Genomic DNA, 19,438 nt, shown 5'->3' with positions numbered 1-19,438 from the left:
AAGTTCAATTATTGGTATTTATGCTCCTCATATTTGTTCATTCTCATTGTTAAAGCTATGATGAAGCTCTGACAGCCCAAAATAACATTGCTTTCTCAATGAGGTTCAAAGGTGGTTTTCTTGAGGTCCTCCATTCCCTCGTTCATTTCTTGAGTTGAAAAATTATCTCCGTACTTTGTGGCTTAAAAATGATTTCCTTGAACGGAAATCCCCACTTTTTATCTTCCTGATTTAATTGTCTGTGTGGAATTTAAATGCATTCCTTCTTTGTAAAGTAGCTTGGATGACAGCTTGAAAAAACAAGAACTTTATCTTCATCATAATTTATCTCCTTTCTGGAAAATCTTGTCTCTCACAATATTGAGTGATTTTATTATACAATAAAAAAGTTTCAGGGTCTACTTCTGGAAGGTTTTTGAATTTATGGAATGATCACAAAAAAGAAAGTTCAGGCTGCAGAGTGGACAGGCCAAAGCCAGCCAGGACCAGGAAGGGTCAGAAGGGATGGCAAACCATCAATGAGTGAAACTCTGAAGATGCAGGGAGTTCAACAGGCTAAACATTCCAAAGAAGGGTTGAGCCACAGTCTTCCCTCCTTCAACAAATGGGACATCTGCAAGGAATGTTTCATCTGAGCCAAGAGGTTTTACATTTGAACAAACGTGGAAGAGCCTAAAGCTGAGCCAAGCCATGGTTACATAATGGCTAAGATGCAGATTTGTCCTCGTGTGACCATGGAGCTCCCTGGGTAACTTTGGGCCAGTCATTCTCCAACCTTCTTCATAGGGTAGTTTTGGGGATCAAATGAGGAGGGATTCCCGAGGTTCACCATCTCAAACTTCCTGCACTTTCAGGTAACTTCTGGTACTTGACCCATGAAGTCAACTGTAGCTCTGGAAAGCTGCAGTGAAGCTCCGTTCAAAACTACTGAGAGGCCAAACCAGACAGTTGAATTGTGGGAAGAGACTTCGACACACAATCCTGCTTTCATCTCCCCTACCTCAGATGTCTGATTCTCTCTCGCCAGTTCAGGCTTGGCTAAGTATTGAAAGGAGACAGAGAAATCATGAACCTCTTTTAGGAACCCCAGCTGTAGAAGGTTTGGCAAAAACTGCAGGGCTTACAAAGGCAGAGGGATTCGCAGGAGCAGATCTGGGATTGAGAGCCTTCAGGAAAAGGAGGAAGCTGCCTCGCTTTTAGAACTATACAGCGCCTGGCACACAGGGACTGAATTAGGTACCCCAAACAGACTTTCTTCTGGTGAAAGCACCCAAAGATTCTGGTGACCTCTTACAGATTAATACTATATTTCCTATAGGGAAAAGTCAGGGGGCTACAGAGTCTGCTGATTCCCCCTCTCATAATATTCCACATTATCACAAAGGGGTTAATCTTAGGATCCCTTGATTGGTTTTGCTGCAACAAACACAGATGGGTGCTCCTTTTCTGGTTTCAAACACACACCCAGTTGCTAGGTGATGGTGGCAATTTACTCCAGGCTGAGTAGATAAATGGCAGACAAACAAAAGAGTCTCTTGAAGATAAAGCTTGCCTGAGTACTTTCACTTTCCACAGGACACACAGAACAGAGGTCAAGATTCAGTCCGAAGTTCAGGGAGCCAAGTCAGATTTGTCAGCCAGTCCAAAGCCCCAGGTTTCAAGATTTCTTGTACAAGCAGAGCAGGAAACCAGACGGATGTTTCCAACAGAGAAAGGGGTCAGGGCTGCTCTTAGATCAGCTCCAGCCAGCTGTCTTTAATCAAGGGTTTCTCCCTTGCTTGGTAAGGAATCTCACTGAGCGTCTTTGCTCTGCTCTCGAGGGCTTGGAGGCCGTGCCTCATCATGACTGCTCCAGTTGCTCTGATGGGCCTGTGTTTGACCAGCCTCAGGTGATTCCTGGCTTGGCGTCTCCTGAGGCTGACATTCCACTGGTTCAGCTGGAGCAACTCCTCCAGACTCAGAGTGGTCCGAGTCCTGGGCCATGACACTCCTTCTTCTGGCATTCTTCTAATGAATAGCTGGAGTAGAATAATCAAGCTCTTTCCATTTTTATTTTATTTATTCAGTTTGCAAAGCCATCCATCTCACTTTGGTGACTCTGGGTGGCACACATAATTAAACTACCAGCAAGCAATAAACACAATACAGAGGTCAATTTTAAAAAATAAGCAAATTAAAAATCCAATTAAAACCAACATTTAAAACCAGGAAATAGAAGAAGCAGGAAAGTGCAAATCATGCGTCAATCAATACAGTCATCTAGCAGGCTCCAAACCATGGCCAGATCCCCGGGCACGTTGACAGAGCCACGTCTTCAGGCTCTTCCAGAAAGTCAACAAGTGTGGAGCCAGTCTAAACTCTGGAGGATGTTCCAAAGGGTGGGCACTGCAGCAAAAAAGGGTTTCCTCCTGTCTCCCATCAGATGGCACTACTTAACAGATGGGAGCTGTAACATGACTCTTCTGCCAGACCTGTTGGGACAGGTAGACCTCCTCTGAGGTCCTTCAGTAACTGCAACTAGAAAAGTAGGTCTCCTGCTGCCCCCCACCCCACTATTAACCACCAGCCTTGTGGGGAACCAGGAGAGGATTGAAGGGGACATCCTCACCCCACCCTGGCTCTGGTCAAACACTGAAGGTTAAACCAAACAAAAACTGTGGGAGTCAGTAGCTCAGCCAAGCTGAGCCGGGTGCTAGAAGACCACCAGTCAGGATTGAAACAAAAAATAAATTTTTGTTGGGTGTGGATTTATCCTCCATAGCTCCTGAGGACAGGACATGAACCAACAGGAGGAAGCTTCTCAAAGAGAGATCCAAGCTTGAAATAAGGAGGAATTTCTGACTCTGGGAGCTACGAAGCAGTGGGACACCCTGCCTCCTAAAGTCACGGGAGCTCTTTCAGTGGAAGTTTATTTATTTATTAAATGTATATAATATACATATTATATTTATGCGTTTATAAGATTTGTATGGCAGCCCATCTTATGTGTCTCACCTCTGGAAAAGAGTGGACAACCATTTGTCCAGGATGGTCTGAGGATTCCTGCCCTGGGCAGGGGGTTGGAGTAGAAGACCTCCAAGGGCCTTTCCAACCCCAGGACTCTATGAAACAGTCCCTGGAGACAGCTGACCTTCTGGCCCACTTTTAATTCATGAGAGAAAAAAACATTTCAGTCTGGAGTCTCATGAGTCTCAACTTCCTTCGTCTTTCTTCCACTGAGCATCTTCTCATGAGTCTCAACTTCCTTCTTCCACTGAGCATTGCAGACCTCGTTGTCCTGTTGCAAGAGACAGAAAAAGGAGAACCCAGCTGGCGGTGAAATCTAAATAAGAAAACCTCTCCAAGCCCAATTTAGACCCCAGTGTGTCTCACCCAGGTGGACGAGCAGAGCAACAGCCCAAAGAAAGGAGCTGTTGGGTGAGACCTTCTCAGACACCTAAATCCGCATGGCATTTGCCACTGAGATGGGATTTGGGAAATATGCATTCGGATTATTCCCAGCTTTGCTGCCTTGTCCCCAGAATTGAGGGTGGCTCCTTATAGGCTGTAGAGGACAGGAAAACCCCATAACCCAGCCCTTCCTCACAAGCAGATGCAAAGGGAGGAGAAAGGAGGCCTTTCACTCAGGGGACTCCAAACCTGAGGGCTCAGCACCTTTTTTGCTACTTCTAACCATCACAGTGAGCTGACTTGGAGTGGTTCGATGGGCACCTTTTATGGCATCTCTTGGCAGAAGGTATTGAAGGGGCGCTGTGTTATGCCTTGCACCATTTTACCCACAATTCCTCCCTCAAATAGGAAAAATTGGCCTGCTTAGGGGTGGGAATATTAATGAATTAACTAGGCTTAGATGCTGCTTCAATGGTTGACTAACTCCGAACAGTTTCCCAACCTTGCATAAATTGGTTTTAAAAAATGAAGAAAGAGGCCCAGCTAAATAACAAATTTAACAGAAGAACAGCAAAATATTTCCAAGCTGAGAAACTGTAAAGCCCCAGTGGTTGTATATTCGCACCAAGGAGGGAGAAAATGGGTGCTTTTAACCTTGCTCCCCAATCACCCAGCGGAGGAAAGAGTTTGGGGAAATGGTTTTTCTAAGGGAGGGCCGCGCATGCCTTAAGCCTTCACTACTGTCGAGAGGTGGTTGTTGTCATTTTGCCCTTTAAATTGCACCAAACCCCAAAGACCAGGCTGAAAACTTTGGCTGCCTGACTGTGATGGAATGGACTTATGAAGGCCAGGCTCAGGGAGATAAGCGTGTTCTTAGTCCACAGCAGGAGCGTGGAGGTTCAAGAAGATGAGGCTGGCACCTCCCTAAGGAATTCACGGTGTTGTGGCTGGCTGGCTTGGGAACTAGAGTTCAGTCTGGGGAGATTCCTGTCTAGAGGTTGAAGCTAATAAATGTAACAGAACTGTGTCTGCATTGTCTCTTGGAGTTCTTTGGGCTGAACCTGACACTGCCACACCAAGGCTGCTCTGGGGCTGCAAAGGGCTGCTGAGCCCTACCTGTCCCAGCCCTGCCAGCATCATGCTGGGAATATCTTTCCCTGGGGTGGAAGGAGAGGAAGCCGCTTTCATTGACCGGAGACCTGCTTTCCAGGGGCGATGGCTGACTTTCCCCCCGTGGTTTGTGCTCAGCTGCAACTCTTAAGCCTCCAGCATTTCCAACCTCTTCTCCATAAATCATTTCCGTTATTGGAAGCAACGGCATAAAGATCAGGAAGGGGGAGCTGAGATCCACTGTGGGGCTGCTCCGCCCTCCCCACGGAGGATCCCCCTCCCCTCCTCTGCACTCACCTGCTCTGGGGCTGCTTGATGGGGGTCTCTTTTCCTGTGTTGGAGAGAAGCAGCCCTGAGTTAGATCCACTTTCTGACCAGCAGCACCACTGGGACTAAAAAGCAGCCCTGCACCATGGCCAACCACACACTGGCCCTATTGGCTGGACTTCACAGGAGCCAGAAGCAGCCCCAGAGGGCTCCCAAAGGGGGTCGTATGTATGGGGGGTGCTGCCCAGGGCCAGGGCTATTCCTTTTCCAAAGCCCTCTACTCACTCAGCTGTTTCTTTCATGCCAAAGTCCCTCAGCTGGGCTGGGATCCTCTTTCTCCGCTGGCTTACACCTTAAAAAAATCAAAGGAAGAATGAGAGGAAAATCCCCCCACCACACTTGCCCTCACCAGAGATGGCCATCAAGTGGAAAGTTATCTACTGAAAGGATTCTATCATCATCAAGAAGCTGTAACGGGGGCAGAAATGGCAAAGGGGCCCTCCTGCAGAGCTGACAGGAAAGGGCCCCAATGAGCACGTGCCAAATGGGAGTGCTCTCTCTACATCAGATGGTCGATCCCAACAAAAACTAAGCCGGGTCAGGCTTTCTTAATACCTGGATGGGAGACCACTAGGAAATCCCACCAGCGAAAGAAAAAAAGTCCCAGAAGGCAAGGACAAACCACGTTAATATTGCTGCCAAGAAAAAGGTGTGAAGGTACCTGGATTCCAGACTGACTTTCACGTTTGTCCTGAAACATGGGAGGAGTTTAGCAAATTAATGGAGTCACCGCCAAAGATGCAAAGGTTCGAAGTGAGCCCAGAGCCATAGAAAAGCAGAGGAGGAGGGGGCAAGGTTGAAAGCAGAGCCGGAGAGGACAAAGGGGGTGGCAATGTCTGCCTGAACTTCTCCTTTATCTCTGAGCTAAGCAGCTGGATCTGAAGATCCCCAGCTGATCGAGAACCCCTCCCTCCCCTCTCTTCCTCCTCCCACTCCCACCTGCTGCTGCTTAGATCTCTCCCTGTTCTGTACCATCTTCAGCATATTTCTGGCATCCAAACCTGTCAAATAACCCCCCAGACAACCCTGAAGCCTGCCCTTTACTTTGATGCTCCTCTCCAGTGTAATTTCCACGCGTGGGTGTGCTTGCGTGCTTTGTCCCCACGGCTCTTCAGCCTTTGCTGCTTAATGCAGGGTAGGACCAGCCCTATCGCCCCGCACCCCAGCCCAACCCATTCCCAGCTTACTTTTCCTGAATGCGCAGATAAGGATCAGCAAAATCAGCAAAATCAGCACCCAGAAGGACATATGAAGCAGCCTCTTCTTGTAAGCTAGAACCAAATTGAAAAGAGAGCAGAATGACTGAAGAACGGCCTTTCTTTGATACAGGGGAATTTCATAATCCCTGAGGAACTGCAGAGCTCATGGATTCAGAGGAATTTAACAGAGATAAGCAGCTTCCTCTTCCATTCTATAGTTTTCTGGGGTATTTTAAAGCAGGGATTTGTGGGGGGGAGAGCCTCTGTCTTTTCCTCCAGAAGGAGACTATACTGTCCCTGCTGTCCTTAAAGCCACCCAAGACCTGGTTGGGTCATCACCACCATCTTTGGGCACCAGAGACATTCTTTGATGGCTCCCCTATGATTGATATTCCGCTCTCTCCGTGGGGTTTGTGTATTTTAAAATGTTCGATAATATTTTCATTTTAATAATCTCTTTTTATCTTTTTGCAATGATTGTTTTTATCTATTTATTAGTTTATTTAATGGTTGTTCGCCGCCCAGAGTCCCTTTGTGTGAGGTGGGCAGCTCTATAAATGTGACATAAATCAATACATTTAGAAAAATAAGAAAAAAGGATTTACTCTCCCATTTGGCTGTCCCATTTACAGTGAATGATTCAAAGTACTTGAGAACATTTCAGTGTCCCTCTTATCTACAGACACTATCAGGAGAGGCTCATCAAAAAGCTAGGCAGCCCTGGGATGGGAGACCACCAAGAAATCGCAGGAAGCTAAAAATATAATGGAAGAAAACAATGGAAACACATCCATAAAATCACCAAGAGCTGATCTCAATTCAAGGGACTCTTTTTAAATGTTCAGAACTAGAACACGGAATCATCTGCTTTTTCCCAAAAAGGATGCAAAAAGATAATGGGCACAGCCTGGGATGCATCACGAAGAGCCTCCTGGCTTCTGTTCTCCTCGAGGTGAAAATTCACCTCCCAGAATTTACCACCCACGAAGAATCATCCTGAGCTTTCCTCCGCTATTTCTCACCAGGCTTATTCAAGGCCACGTCCACAGGCTCCTGCAGGCTGTCGTGCTCCACATGGCATTGGTAGCGCTCCCACTCCTGGGGATCGATCTCGACGCTGAGCCAGAGGTGGAAGGTCCCATCTGCATTGGGGGCCACAGACCCATGGAGGGTGTCCTGCAGCCAGACCTCCCCGTCCCTCCTCCAGGAGGCATCGATCTCCTTGGGGTAGAAGCCGTGGACTCGGCAGACAAGACTTTCCATGCCATTGGCCTCTGTCTTGCTGGTCACTGTCACCACTGGGGTCTCTGCAGAAATGGAAAGGCTAACTGAATAGCAAGAAGGAATCCTAGGGGGTCATCCAGCATCCCATCTCTGGTTGGGATACTCATGCACACCTTTCCTCAGGAGAGACTCCTTCCCATACTTAAGGCGTTTTCTCAATATTCTCAAACAGGTTTCTTCCAGGTAGTATTTTAAATGGTGGGCAAAGGATGGCTCCCCCTCCAGTTTCCTCTTGGAGACTTGAGCTGCTACATCAGCTGCTGTCCAGGTGAGGGTCTCCTTGTCAAAGCTGAGGAAGGTCCTCCCATCATAACCATCCTGGTCCGAGCCTCCTTTGTGCCCATCACCACCAATTTCACAGCCGTACCTCCATTGCAAGATGTGAAGCCCTGAAGAAACATAAAAGGGAGGTAGAAAGAGCAGGTCTAACTGGATCACTGGATTTAGTCCATTTTAGGTCACACTTGTGATGGAATGGATCTACAAGGAGGAGAGTGATGTGGGAGATCAAAGCTATCAGGAGGGAGGGGCGGCATTCCTGGTGGGGAAAGGAGACAAGAGGCAGCACAGTCCGCAGGGGGAGCGTGAAAAGCGAAAGAGGTTCAGGGTTGCCACTCCCTAGACCCCCCCCAGAGTATATCCACTAGTTGCTATAATATAGATTTAGTTTGGCAAGATTCTGTCTATGAGGTGTAAGCAAAAACAGGAACTGTACTAGACTCGACTGTTTCATCGTTGTTCTTGGGCTGGGCCTGACACTAGAGCCATGAGAGTCTGGATTCATTAACAAATGCCTGAATCAGAAGGAAGTTCCCCTAATTATTGTAGTAGTCAGATGTTCATCATCATGCAGGCAAAAGCAGCGGATGAGGTCACTATAGGAAACTGGCTGAATAACTGCTACTCAACAGGAATCACAAGGAAAGCTTTGTATAACTTGCTGGGCTCAACAGGAAGCTTGTTCTGCAATCCTGGGTTCCAAAGAACCGCCAACCTTGCTAGAAAACAAAAAACTTCCAACAGAAATTTAGTTAACTGAACCCTGGCAAGATTGAGTGGCTTTGGACCTTTTAGGACCTTCTGGATCTGGGACTTTACCACTTTTAGTACTGAATGGGGTGGCACTATCCCAAGCAGATGCTGTGCGCAACTTGGGAATCCCTCAAGGAGCAGGTGGCAGTCGTGGCTTTCACATAACTTCAAGTTGTGCACCAGTTGCGCCCATTCCTGGATCAGGAAGCTCTGCTCAGAGTTACTCACGCCCTGATCACCTCCCAAATGGACTACTGTAATACACTGTTCATGGGGCTGTCCTTGAAGAGTATTCAGAAGCTTCAACTGGTGCAAAATGCAGTGGCGCAGGCAGCTATGGGTTTCCCTAGAGTGGCACACGCTACACCTCTACTCTGCAAGCTGCATTGGTTGCCAGTTTGCTTCCGGGTCCAATTCAAGGGGCTGGTTTTGGCCTTTAAAGCCCTCCCTGGCATGGGACCAGGTTATCTGAGGGACCGCCTCTCCCCGATTACATCTGCCCACCCCATCAGGTCTGGGAGGAAGGGCATGTTACAGGTCCCGTCTGCTAAGGAGTTCCATCTGATGGGACCAAAGAGGTGAGCCTTTTCTGCTGTAGCACCCATTCTTTGGAACATCACCCCACTGAGATGAGATTAGCCCTGATCCTATTGACCTTCCGGAGATGTCTCAAGACGTGGTTTTTCCAACAGGCCCGGGGATCCTCTGGAATCAGGAAGCCCACAGGGTAGCTCTATTATGTCTGAGTTTTTAAACACTCTCCTGGGTTACATGCATGTTTCTTGTTTTTATGGTTATTTTATGATGTGTTTTTATTGTACGCTGCTCAGAGTCACCTTCATGAGCTGGGCAGCTATATATATTTGATAAAATAAAATAAGATAAATAACATAAAAGCTCAAGGACCTGCCCATGATGGAAAACATGGGCTGAGAGCCAGAAACACTTTTATCTTCTTGGATAGAGCTCACCAATTCTATATTTCCTCCCCTGTCTTCCTCACACCAGGCAAAGATGTTTTTATTCTCCTCTCCTTTTAATATATTTAATATTCTGCTAGGTTGCCATTTTCAGATTGGATGCTGTGATGAATTTTCAAAGCTACTGTATGTATAGGAGCTAGGCTTTTGGTCACTGTTTGAACTGTAAAGACGTCTTAAATGTAATTTTAGTGTGCTTCAAACTGCTGTCCGTTATCTGTTTTGAAGAACAGCATACAAATGATTAAAAAAAATAGTAAATAATTATGATGACCCGCTCGGGTAGCCTGAGACTAAACCAAAATGCTGGGAAGAGCAAAAAGCAGGATTAGCGGGGATGTTCTTTTCTTGTCTCAAAAGGAAATTTGAAGTGGTCGAATCTCTATCCCTGGAGCAGTGAGATTTCTCTTAGGCAGGAAGGATGTGAGCCGGGGAGGGGGAGGAATAGCTCAGTCCTTTGCACATGAGCAGCCCATTCCCAAACTGCCCTAGCAGCACCTAAAAAAAGCAGAGACAGATCTAGTTAGGTCTTAGATGGGACACCAGCAGGAAGTCCCAGAGCTGGAAGCTAAAACGAATAGCCTGGAAAAAAGGCACTGATCAACGTCTCCTGTAGCGTTGCCCAGAAAACTAGAGACAGAACTGAAAATGCCCTTAGAGAACCACTGCCCGCTGCAATCAAGTGACTGATCTGCTTCCTCGGAGCAGCCTAAAAATGCACCCTGAAAACACCTTTTCCTGATCCAGCCCTTCCTTGACCTGCCCAGTTCTCTCCTGTCCCTGGGATGTAGCACAAATCATGGGGAGGCAGGGGGGGAGGAAGCAGGAAATGTGAATTTCTGCAGTGGGCAGAAATCCACTTCTGCTAGTTGGAGAGGAAAGCCACAAGGGCAGGGAATCCCTGCCACCCACCTTCCACTCACCCTGGCTGTGGTTGTAGTACTTCTGCAAGGTTCGCAGGTTCAGTCGAAACTGTTTCTCCGCCTGCTTTGCTGCCTGGGTGAAGTCGTCCCAGACTTTCTGCTCCTCCTTCTGAAGTTTCTCCATCCAGGGAATCAGAGGGCGGAAGCTCTGTGTGTTGCTGTCATAGAGATTCACGGGATAGTGGTCCAGGGACTCCAGGATGCTGAACCGGGGCAGCCCTCGGCTGGGCTCTGAGACGAAGGTGTAGGAATAGGAGAGGGAGTGCCAGGAGGCTGGAGGGGGGAAAGAGGGCAGAGCTAAGGGGATCTGTGGCTGAAAACTCCTCCAACCCCCCTGCCTGGTACTGCTCTTTGTGTCTCTGTACGACAACATCCCCCAGCCTGCAATGTATTTGAAAAATGAAATAATTATAAGAACTTAATTAACTGCATCCACTCCTGCAACACCCCATGGGGCTTCTCTGGAAGAGGGTTGTCCTCATCTGGGAGAAAGACAAACTCTCCTGGTCCCGCTCTTGTCTCTACCCAAACTCTTTTGGAACATCTCTTGCCCAATATTACATAGTATGTGCTGAAAACCCACAGTGCAGGTCCTCAGTCTTCAGCTGATCTGCGTGCAAATGCTGCCCTTCCTCTCCTTTCTTGAAAGAAACTCACCCAAACAGCCCTCCAGCAGGCAGGAGGAGATCAGGAACAAGAGTCTCATCTGGAAGAAGACTTAACCTCCTGCTCAGCTCTGGATCTGGCCCATCCACTTACTATTAAAGGATGGCATAGAAGGAATATACATAGAATCTAAAAGAGACTTACAAAAAGCAGCATAGGAAAATTAACATCTTCTGTAAACTGAAGAATAAATGTGTTTTTATTCCAGGCAAAAAGGCAGATTGCAAAGTCCAATGATCAGGCCAAGCGACAATTCCTGGGCTGCAAATTCTTGGCCTTCAGGAGCACAAGTTCATTTGCAAGCACTGCATCTGTTCAGCTGAAGGGATTTTCCAGTCACGGAATGTGCATGAATTTTGGAACAGGCCCTTTCTGAATGTTTGGAGAAAAGAGCCTTCTCCTGCTCTCCAGCTTGCTTGCACATCTAGGGCCAGACTCCAGGCTCTGGCCTCCTGAACCAGGTTACCCATGTGCCTAAAATGAGTCAGGTCACCACAGTGTGCTCTGTACAGTCTACCTATCCAGACTTTGGGAACCTCAACGTCATCAATAAATGAGTGCAAAGCTGTTAACTGGGCCAGGAATTAGCAGACATGTCACATCAGGATGCAACCTCCTCCATGAGGGACATCTAGCAAGTCTGGCTTCAGGACTTTGGGCAGGAAGATCCAAAGAGAAGTCCTTGGTAGAAGGGCTAGGAACTCCCCAGCTGGACAGAATGGAGGGGGTGTTCCTCTGCCCCCATTTATCATCCTGAACTGATTCCTGCTTTGTTTTGTTTGAATCAGTGGGCAGATGCAGTAAAGCTGAGATCTTGGTTGGTCTAAAAGGGAACAATTCATGGAAGATCCTGTCCCTCCCTTAATGGGCTCCCCGCTCTCTCAACAAGGGAAGAACATACAACTAACCCCCTGCAGAAAACTCAGGAAGGCTGCCGGGAGAAAGAATATGTGGATGCATTTTTGAAGATCAGAATGTAAGAACAGCCCTGCTGGATCAGGGCAAGCCCACCTTGCTCCCACATTGTCTTTCTCACGAGGACCACCCAGATGCATCTGAGGCAGGAGGTGGAGACCCCCACACCTCTCCCATCGTGATTCCTCTCAACTGGAATTAGGAGGCAGGTCACCCCCAGTCCAAGAGAACACATGCCTGAACGTCCCTTTTGGACACCGTTACCTCCTGCTTACCCCACTGGGAAACAAGAGTGATTGACAGCAAAGACCTTAGAGCAGTGTTGTCCAAACTTGGCCACTTTAAGATGAGTGGACTTCAACTCCCAGAATTCCCCAGCCAGCATGGCTGGCTGGGGAATTCTGGGAGTTGAAGTCCACTCATCTTAAAGTGGCCAAGTTTGGACAACACTGCCTTAGAGAGTTGGGGCTGGAATTGAGAAGTGTCTTAAAGGGAGAATTCGGTTGGCTCTCTGCAGCAAGAAACCAAGTGAAACTGTGGTTGCAGAACATGCTGTGGGTGGTGTGCCCACTTTAGAGATCCTAAAATAGTTTAAGACTTCCTAGTCCAAAGCTCACCTAAAATCAGTAAGCACAGGTCACCTTTCTCGTTTTTAATTTTGCTTAGCTAACAAACATAGATTTCTGTATAGCTCACCGAACAGACTTTTTATTTGGTTTCCAAACGAACGTTAGCAGCAAAGGAAAACAATGGTCAAAGGTCTTTCCACTCCTTATCCAAACAAAGGCCAGTCACTGAATACATAAAAATAAGCCACAGAAAGAATATGTTTAGAGCCAGGTATGCAAAAAAATAAAACAAATAAATGTTCAGTTATTGCACAACTTTTATGCTGCTTGAGTTCTTTGTCCCTTTGCCAGGCTATGCAAATAGGATTTTGAACAAGAGCGAGCTAAAGAAGGTGGGTTTTCTTTTTTTTAATCCAGAACATAGGTTGCAAACAGAAATAGAAACTGTCTGCAGTTCAAACCCCAAATGTTTCAAGCCATGGCCATCTCTGCTCCAGATGCGGGGCATTGGGTTTTAAAACAGAACCAGATGAGGAAGGATAAAGGACAAAGGGGTGACTCACAGCAACCTCCCATATTTGAGGAGAAAAGGGCCTTCTCTCCTGCCCTCCTTGGGGGTTCCGTTGGGTAAAAGAAGAGAGGAGGCCTTCTCCATCGTGGCCGGACTTGGGGAATACTTGGCCACCGGGTTCCTCAGCTCTTAGCATCGCCAACTTTTAAGAAAGCTCGAAAGCTCCATTTCTTTTCTCCACTTTTCCACTGGATGAATCTGATTCCACTGAGACCTCGCCATATTTATTTATTTATCACATTTATATACCCGTCTATCTCACACAAGCGACCCTGGGCGGTGACACAAGTAACAAGATCAGTTTGAGAGTTTTAACCTTTGTGGTGGTTGACGATGGGTTTTATTGATATTTAACACTTTATTCTTTTGCTTGAAGCTGTTTTAGGAGAATTTGCCCTAGAGGGTGGCCCAGAAACAAAGAGGAAAACAAACAAACAAAAGAACTGATTTGCTATAACAATTCAAAAGTCCAATTCATATTTTATACAGAGGAAGGTTAAACAAGGTCCCTTCTTACCCGGATTCTTCTCCTGACCCCTTTCTTGTGATCCTCCACAAGTTTCTTCTGCAGAAAATGCTTCTTTTGTAGGACAGGTCAGTTTTCATCAATTCAGTTTTCTTCAGCCTCACTTGGTTGGGACCTTCTTGGCTGGTCAGACCTTCTCTGGAGTTGTCCCATTTCTGCCTCAGTGCAGAGGCAGTGATATCCTGCCATGTGGGAACCTGGAGAAAAAAACGGTGGCATTGCAGCCGAGAAGACATACTGTCCTCCATGCTCTTCCCCAAAGAGCATGAGAAAACAGACACGGGCGTGTGCTGAATCAAATCAGGGTCTGTAGTACAGAGACAGATGGTGCTGAAGTACCAAGCATTCCTCTTCCTCCAGCCCTGCCCTGTAAATTCAACTCCTTATTTCTTGATTCATTGGCCTGGAACACTGAGCTGACCTAGAACTTAGTTCTCCTAAGAAGTTCTCCACTTCTGCTTTGCTTTTCAACTAGCTACTTGTCCAGGCAGGACAAGACCATTTTTATTTGGTAAGATAAGATAGATAAGGCATGGTATGTGAGTTAATGGTAAGGTAAGATAAGATAGAGGCCCAGTATGGTCTCGGGGTGAAGGCAGCAGGCCAGAAAGCAGGAAACTGTGAGTTCTATTCCCACCTGAGGCATGAAAGCCGGCTGGGTGACTTTGGGCCAGTCCCTCTCTCTCACCCCAACTCGCCTCACAGGGTTTGTTGTGGGGAAAATAGGAGGAAGTAGGATTACTGCCTTGAGTTGTTTATAAAAATAATAAAGGCAGGATGAAAAAAGGAAGGAAGGGAGGGAGGGAGGGAGGGAAGCAGGCAGGCAGGCAGGCAGGCAGGCAGGCAGGCAGGCAGGCAGGCAGGCAGGCAAGCTTTTGCACTCCCTTATTTTAATGTGAAATTGCAGTCCAGGAGCAGGTGGATCTCCTGCCCATTCTGTGGCTGCTTTTACATAACACAGTTAACCGTCTGCATGTCTGGATCTAACCTTGGGATTAGTTGACAAGGTTGGTGAACCCACTGAGGCTCCCATTCCATGCTAGCCTCTCCTGCCACTGACCCAGTTAAGTACTTGGGAAGAGGGCTCTAAAATCATAGGGCAGAAGGAGCCTTTGAGGCATCAACTCCATGCCCCTATTCAGTAGAAAAGTCCAAATTAAATCATTCCTGGCAGAGAGCCTGCAGGCTCTGCTTGAACACACCCAAATAAAGAACTGCATGGAGGAACCATCTGCAAGTCTCTCTACTTGTAGGCCTGGCCAATCAGAAGCTTCCATCCCAAGGAAAGCCAACTGGTGAAAGTAGATTGTGAGAACAGAGCAGGTACATCTTCATTTCAGTAAAGCATTCGACATAGTACCCCGTGACCTACTAGTTAGTAAGACAGGTAAAAATGTGCTGGGTGCCTCACAATTAAATAGACGGCTTCACAAACTGCATTTGCAGAAGGTTTATTACTAGTTCCTTACTAAACTAGAGGGAGGTGTCAAAGGAGAGCTCCTGGTCCCACTGCTTTTCAGTATTTTTATTGATCACTTGGATGAAGAAATGAAGGGAACCCTGACTAAATCTGTAGATGATGTGTAGATGGATACAATGGCCAAAACCCTGCAAGACAGAAATAAAACACTCACAGGAGCAGTGAAACTCCCACACTGCTAGAGTTTTGTAGTTCTGTTTGATTGTTAAGTAACCTAAATGGAGTATCTGGGATCAGAGAGGAATGCCTGGAAGGTAAACAGATTACGAGCTGATGAATACAGACTCTTATCATAGTAAAATGTTTGTCTTCTATTCTGGGCTTTGAGGCTGCTCCAGGCAAAACAGGCTCAGAGTGAAGCCCATACCTGCTACAGGAATGAGATGGAAACAAAAATTCCCCAGGCATTGTTGAAATCCAATCCCCTCGAATACCGTGGCCCGAAAGCAGGATCAAAGACAGTATCTTAGACCCAAAGCCAACTGGAAAAGCTTTGATAAATAGGAATTAGAATCTGGAGGCAGTTCAGATGAACCTGGACTAGGATCCCTCCCTGCTGATCCTGTAGTGAGGTTCACAAGACCGAATAAGCCTGCCCTAATGATACACCGTACATGTTGACACGCCTCCTAGAAGTGCTAAATTTCAAACTTGCAACTGGGCTACACTAGAAAATGCTATACATATATTTGGTAGAGATTTTAATGCAAGAATAGGGGGTGAGGTGTAAAATAGCCAAACGTTTGAAACTTGACCTTCGCTTCCCTTGTAACCTGAAGGATTCCAAAAGAGGAACCCAGCCAAGAGCTGCTACAAGGCTGCCTAACAGACTGAAGGGCGGACAGCAGATTTCAACCCTGGGTCCTCCTGCGTGACCGTTTAAAGGCCAATTAAAGCTGAATCCCTTGTCCAGATCTTCAGCAATGTATACTATATGGTCTGACTGGCCTGGAAGGCTTTAGCCTTAGCCAGCCAGAAATAATCTAACAGCCAACTTGGACTCCATCTGATCTGAATAAGGCTGTGTGGTTACAGGAAGATTTCATTTTTTTCCCCCAATAAAACTATGCAAAACATTGCTGCATCAAGATTCATTGCAAGGGGAGCTCTTTCCAGTCGCTGAGCAGCCTCCCTTGTAAGTCAACGAGGAGGAGCCCTTTGCCATCACAACCCACCACCTCCTTCCGAGAGCCACCCACACTTTGGCAGCAAGACAGCAGGTGCCAGAAAAACAGCAAAACCAAGCTGGAAAAAGCAGCTGCGTCTGAGGGGGAGTGAAATGCCAAATTGTTTGTAGAGTAGCTAGCTGACGGTTGACTCCAAAGGGCGGGAAGAGAAGGGAAGGCGCTCGGAGAGTCCAAAGATTGGGTGTACAGTTCCCAATCCGCTGAGCAGAAGTGAGAGGGACAGAGGTAAGGACCACAGTTACAAGCAGCCACGCAACCAAGCTGGGGGGTTTCTTGCATCTGGTAGGCAGGAAGGGGGATCCTCTCAAGCACTGCCTGAATAATGAACCGAGGCTGTCTTGTTCTTGCCAGCTCTTCCACCTGGCGGCTTCCTGAGCCTTCTTTCCTTGAGCCTTGACAACCAGCATTCATAACCTCCATACCCAGTCCTCTTTAGGATCAGGAGGGGGTTAGACTAGATGTCCTCTAAGCTCCTTTCCAACTCAAGCTTCTGCCTCTCTCTGCTCTGGGAGAAGAGTTTATTTATTTATTTATTATTAAATTTATATGCCGCCCATCTCCCCCAAGAGAGCGACTCTGGGCGGCTTACAATTGCCTCTGGCTTCCTCCACGCAGGGGGCTGAGACAGCTGAGTTTCTCCCAGAGCCCCTCCAGGGTTCCACGCAGGAAGGAACACAAGAAAGGAACAGGAATAGACCACCCTTCCTGAACATCCTCAGCGGCAAAGAAAACAATGGAAACTGCAAACCAAAATGCACCACCCAGCAACACACACTAATCAAGTACTCAACTAACACAGCAACAACCCAACGCCACGCAAAAGAAACTGGGTAAGAACCTTGAACCCTGTTCAGATGAGCAAAAACGTGCTGCAGAAACCCAGAACTCCACGGAGCAGAAACAGACCACCCATTCAACATTTGGCAATGCAAAGGATACCCACCCAACTTGATTAAAGATGACCTATCCATGCAACCAGTCATAACACACCCGTCACAGCCATAAAGCAAAGAACACTTCTGTACACCGAAAACAAGTCAGAAACCACCAACCGGTTACTACAACCTCTTGGCAGCGCGGGTTCCCAAGACCCTCCAAAGCTTCCCCACCAGCAAATCCAAAGCCTCAGTAACTGAAGACAAGAGTCATTTACAAGCTAGAATGTAAAGACTGTGAGAGCCATTATGAGGGACAAGCTGAGTAAAGGAGAGTGACCAAAATGGGTAAGATTTTTTTCAAGGGCAGCTCTTCCATTTTTTAAAAAAGAGCCACTTTTTAAAGCATGTAAGCAAGGCACTTTCTTTTCTTTTCTTTTTCTTTTTCAATGAGGTCCAAGCATACAAAAAGAATAATCAATTGCTCTATCTTTCTCCCCAACTTAAAATATTTAATTCCAGAGATTTGCACACGGGGGGGGGGGGGAGGAAGATCTGCAATGTGGATGAAAGAGCTTCTGGGAGGTAACCCCCCATCTGTCAAAAGATCCAGGCACTGGAGTTGGGGGTTTAGGACCCAGAGGGAGGACAGAGGCAAAACCCTGGGGGAATCCAAGGTGGGAAAATTAGGAGTCAGTTGATTTCTCTTCCTCTGGATTTATTCCTTTTTAAGACTACTCGGTGCAAATTTCTGTGTGACAGATAGAGGCCCCCTCCTGCTGCCTACGGGGACTTTTACCCGTGTTCACACCACAACCTTCACCTGGGTACCGAACCAGCCCATGTCCTGCACTGGCACAACGCACCGAGCCATGAACCGTCCAAACAGGGTGATTCTCACGGCAATCTAAGCCCTAAAAAGGAAAACACCCCCCAGCCGCGGTCAATAATCGCAGACTCAGCAGGTTGGACAAATGCAGACGGGAGGTCTGGGTAACTGGCCAGGCCGCCCAGCGGGTCGTCTGCACTTCGCCTTCGCACCAGACCCGTGTCCCGGGAAGGGAAGAACTGAGTCAGAGGCGCAAAGCGAGACTGGCCCGATACTGGGTGAGGGCGGCGGGGGATCCCCTTCTCCCGTTCCCTCAGAGCCCGAGGGGAGGAAGGAGAGCGGCCGCGGTGTTCCCGAAGGTACTCACCGCCGCAGCTGCCAGGAGTCACACGACCCAGCGCTGAACCCTTCGCAGACCCAACTTGTAGCTCCGCTCCCGTCTCCTCCCGGACGGAGCTCCGCGATTGGCTGAGCAGGAATCTCGACCAATAGAAAAACGGCATCGCGACGCCAAGCCCAACGGCTTGTACAAGAAAACAACGTTTCCCCCCCTCTGGAAAAGCAGCTTTTCCAAAGGCTCGGTCTGCGGCCACAGCGATGAGATTTACCTAGCAAGACGACAAATCTCTGTGATTCCGGCGTAAGGCCTCTCGTGCGGACTCAGAACGACCCGCAGGAAGTCCTTTGGGCTATTTTGCTAAGAATTCCAGGAAAACGGCGGGGCGGTCATTAAAAGGTAGGAGTCGTTGGTGTCAAACTCCGTGACCGTGGTTTACTTCTGAGGATCCTAGAAGGGAAGGCGCTGTCTTGACGTGACTTCTCTAAATGCACCTCAAGATGTCTGGATTCCCCCCTTCTGTCCGAGCTGAAATTCCTGTACCGGTTTATCCCCCTCCTTTAAGTCTTCCTCCTCCTCCTGTTTCTATTCACCCATCCAAAGAATTACTCAAAGCCGCTTCTGACTATTACAGTGGTTCTCCACCTTGGGAACTGTAAGATGGGTGGACTTCAGCTCCCAGAATTCCCCAGCCAGCCATTTAATACATTTAATAAATTTAATTTAATAATGTAAATTTAATAAATAATATAAAATAAGCACCCCGGTTTTGGGGCTTGGGATTCATCTCCAGCTGCTTGGAGCTCTCCCTGGTGTTGACCCTCCATGTGAATTCTTCATGCACTTCCCTAGATCAGTGTTTCTCAACCTTGGGAACTTCAAGATGGGTGGACTTCAATTCCCAGAATTCTGGGAATTGAAGTCCACTCATCTTAAAGTTCCCAAGGTTGAGAAACACTGGACTAATAATACTCACCTAATGATTTTGAGAAGTTAGACACTTCTCTTACTGAGCACTGCCATTCAGTGGAACTTATTTTACTGTAGTTGACTGTTGTGTTGCGTACTTTCCTCTTCCTGTCCACTCTCTCAATGTTTGTTTGCCTTTACTTGGGAAGGAATCGACACACTTGGACCCATTTGCCATCGGGTTCTGTTGAGGACCCTCCCGTATTTTCTCAAATTGTCCATCAGGATCTTCAAGGTTTGACTTTTTCTGAGCATTCTGTTCTCTTCTA

At 47.4% G+C, this 19,438-nt stretch overlaps 2 protein-coding genes across 16 annotated transcripts in view; both read right to left on the bottom strand.

Annotated features, from left to right (window-relative positions):
- The window catches only part of LOC103065697 (major histocompatibility complex class I-related protein 1-like), a 42,318-nt gene extending 39,189 nt beyond the window's left edge, over positions 1–3,129 (bottom strand). For 3 of the 4 annotated variants that reach the window (XR_015793634.1, XM_088129633.1, XM_088129632.1), the window contains exon 1: positions 2,995–3,124. Coding sequence is in view for 2 of the 4 variants with exons in the window: in XM_088129633.1 (XP_087985759.1) it covers positions 2,995–3,018 (24 nt within the window). In the remaining 2 variants the exon portion in view is untranslated. Of the gene's footprint in view, positions 1–2,994 lie in introns of all 4 variants that reach the window. The other variant, XM_088129635.1, reaches the window with a different exon arrangement.
- Positions 2,041–18,324, bottom strand: LOC103066805 (major histocompatibility complex class I-related protein 1-like). Of its 12 annotated transcripts, none has more exons than XM_025176560.2 (11): positions 18,231–18,324; positions 13,484–13,689; positions 12,523–12,620; positions 10,903–11,050; positions 10,246–10,518; positions 7,424–7,699; positions 7,049–7,333; positions 6,015–6,098; positions 5,053–5,119; positions 4,798–4,831; positions 2,041–3,277 (listed from the first exon to the last, which is right to left on the bottom strand). In XM_025176560.2, exons 4-11 carry the CDS (start codon positions 10,949–10,951, stop codon positions 3,170–3,172), a joined length of 1,176 nt encoding a protein of 391 aa, XP_025032328.1. In that variant the 5' UTR covers positions 10,952–11,050; positions 12,523–12,620; positions 13,484–13,689; positions 18,231–18,324; the 3' UTR covers positions 2,041–3,169. The 12 variants fall into 12 exon arrangements, 10 of the variants coding, with proteins under 10 accessions (XP_025032328.1, XP_087985783.1, XP_087985781.1 ...); XM_088129657.1 differs by having other exon boundaries at positions 10,903–11,040; XM_088129655.1 differs by having other exon boundaries at positions 10,903–11,003.
- Positions 18,325–19,438: the final 1,114 nt, after the last annotated feature.

Source organism: Python bivittatus, unplaced genomic scaffold (genome assembly GCF_059951505.1).
Source record: "Python bivittatus isolate LINGU-HERP-01145 unplaced genomic scaffold, Pbiv_v1 ctg000810_np1212, whole genome shotgun sequence".
NCBI classification, from domain to species: domain Eukaryota; kingdom Metazoa; phylum Chordata; class Lepidosauria; order Squamata; family Pythonidae; genus Python; species Python bivittatus.
This window is presented reverse-complemented; position numbering and strand designations above follow the sequence as displayed.

Bases quoted from the DNA above. Each gene is read 5' to 3' on its own strand.
- LOC103066805 (XM_088129654.1), bottom strand. From the start codon at position 10,618: ATGTTGTCGTACAGAGACACAAAGAGCAGTACCAGGCAGGGGGGTTGG. The intron at 7,334-7,423 runs GTGTGCATGAGT...CCATTTCTGCAG, and splicing joins GGAGTCTCTCCTGAGGAAAG to AGACCCCAGTGGTGACAGTG. The intron at 3,278-4,797 runs GTGAGTGCAGAG...CTCTTGCAACAG, and splicing joins ATCAAGCAGCCCCAGAGCAG to GACAACGAGGTCTGCAATGC.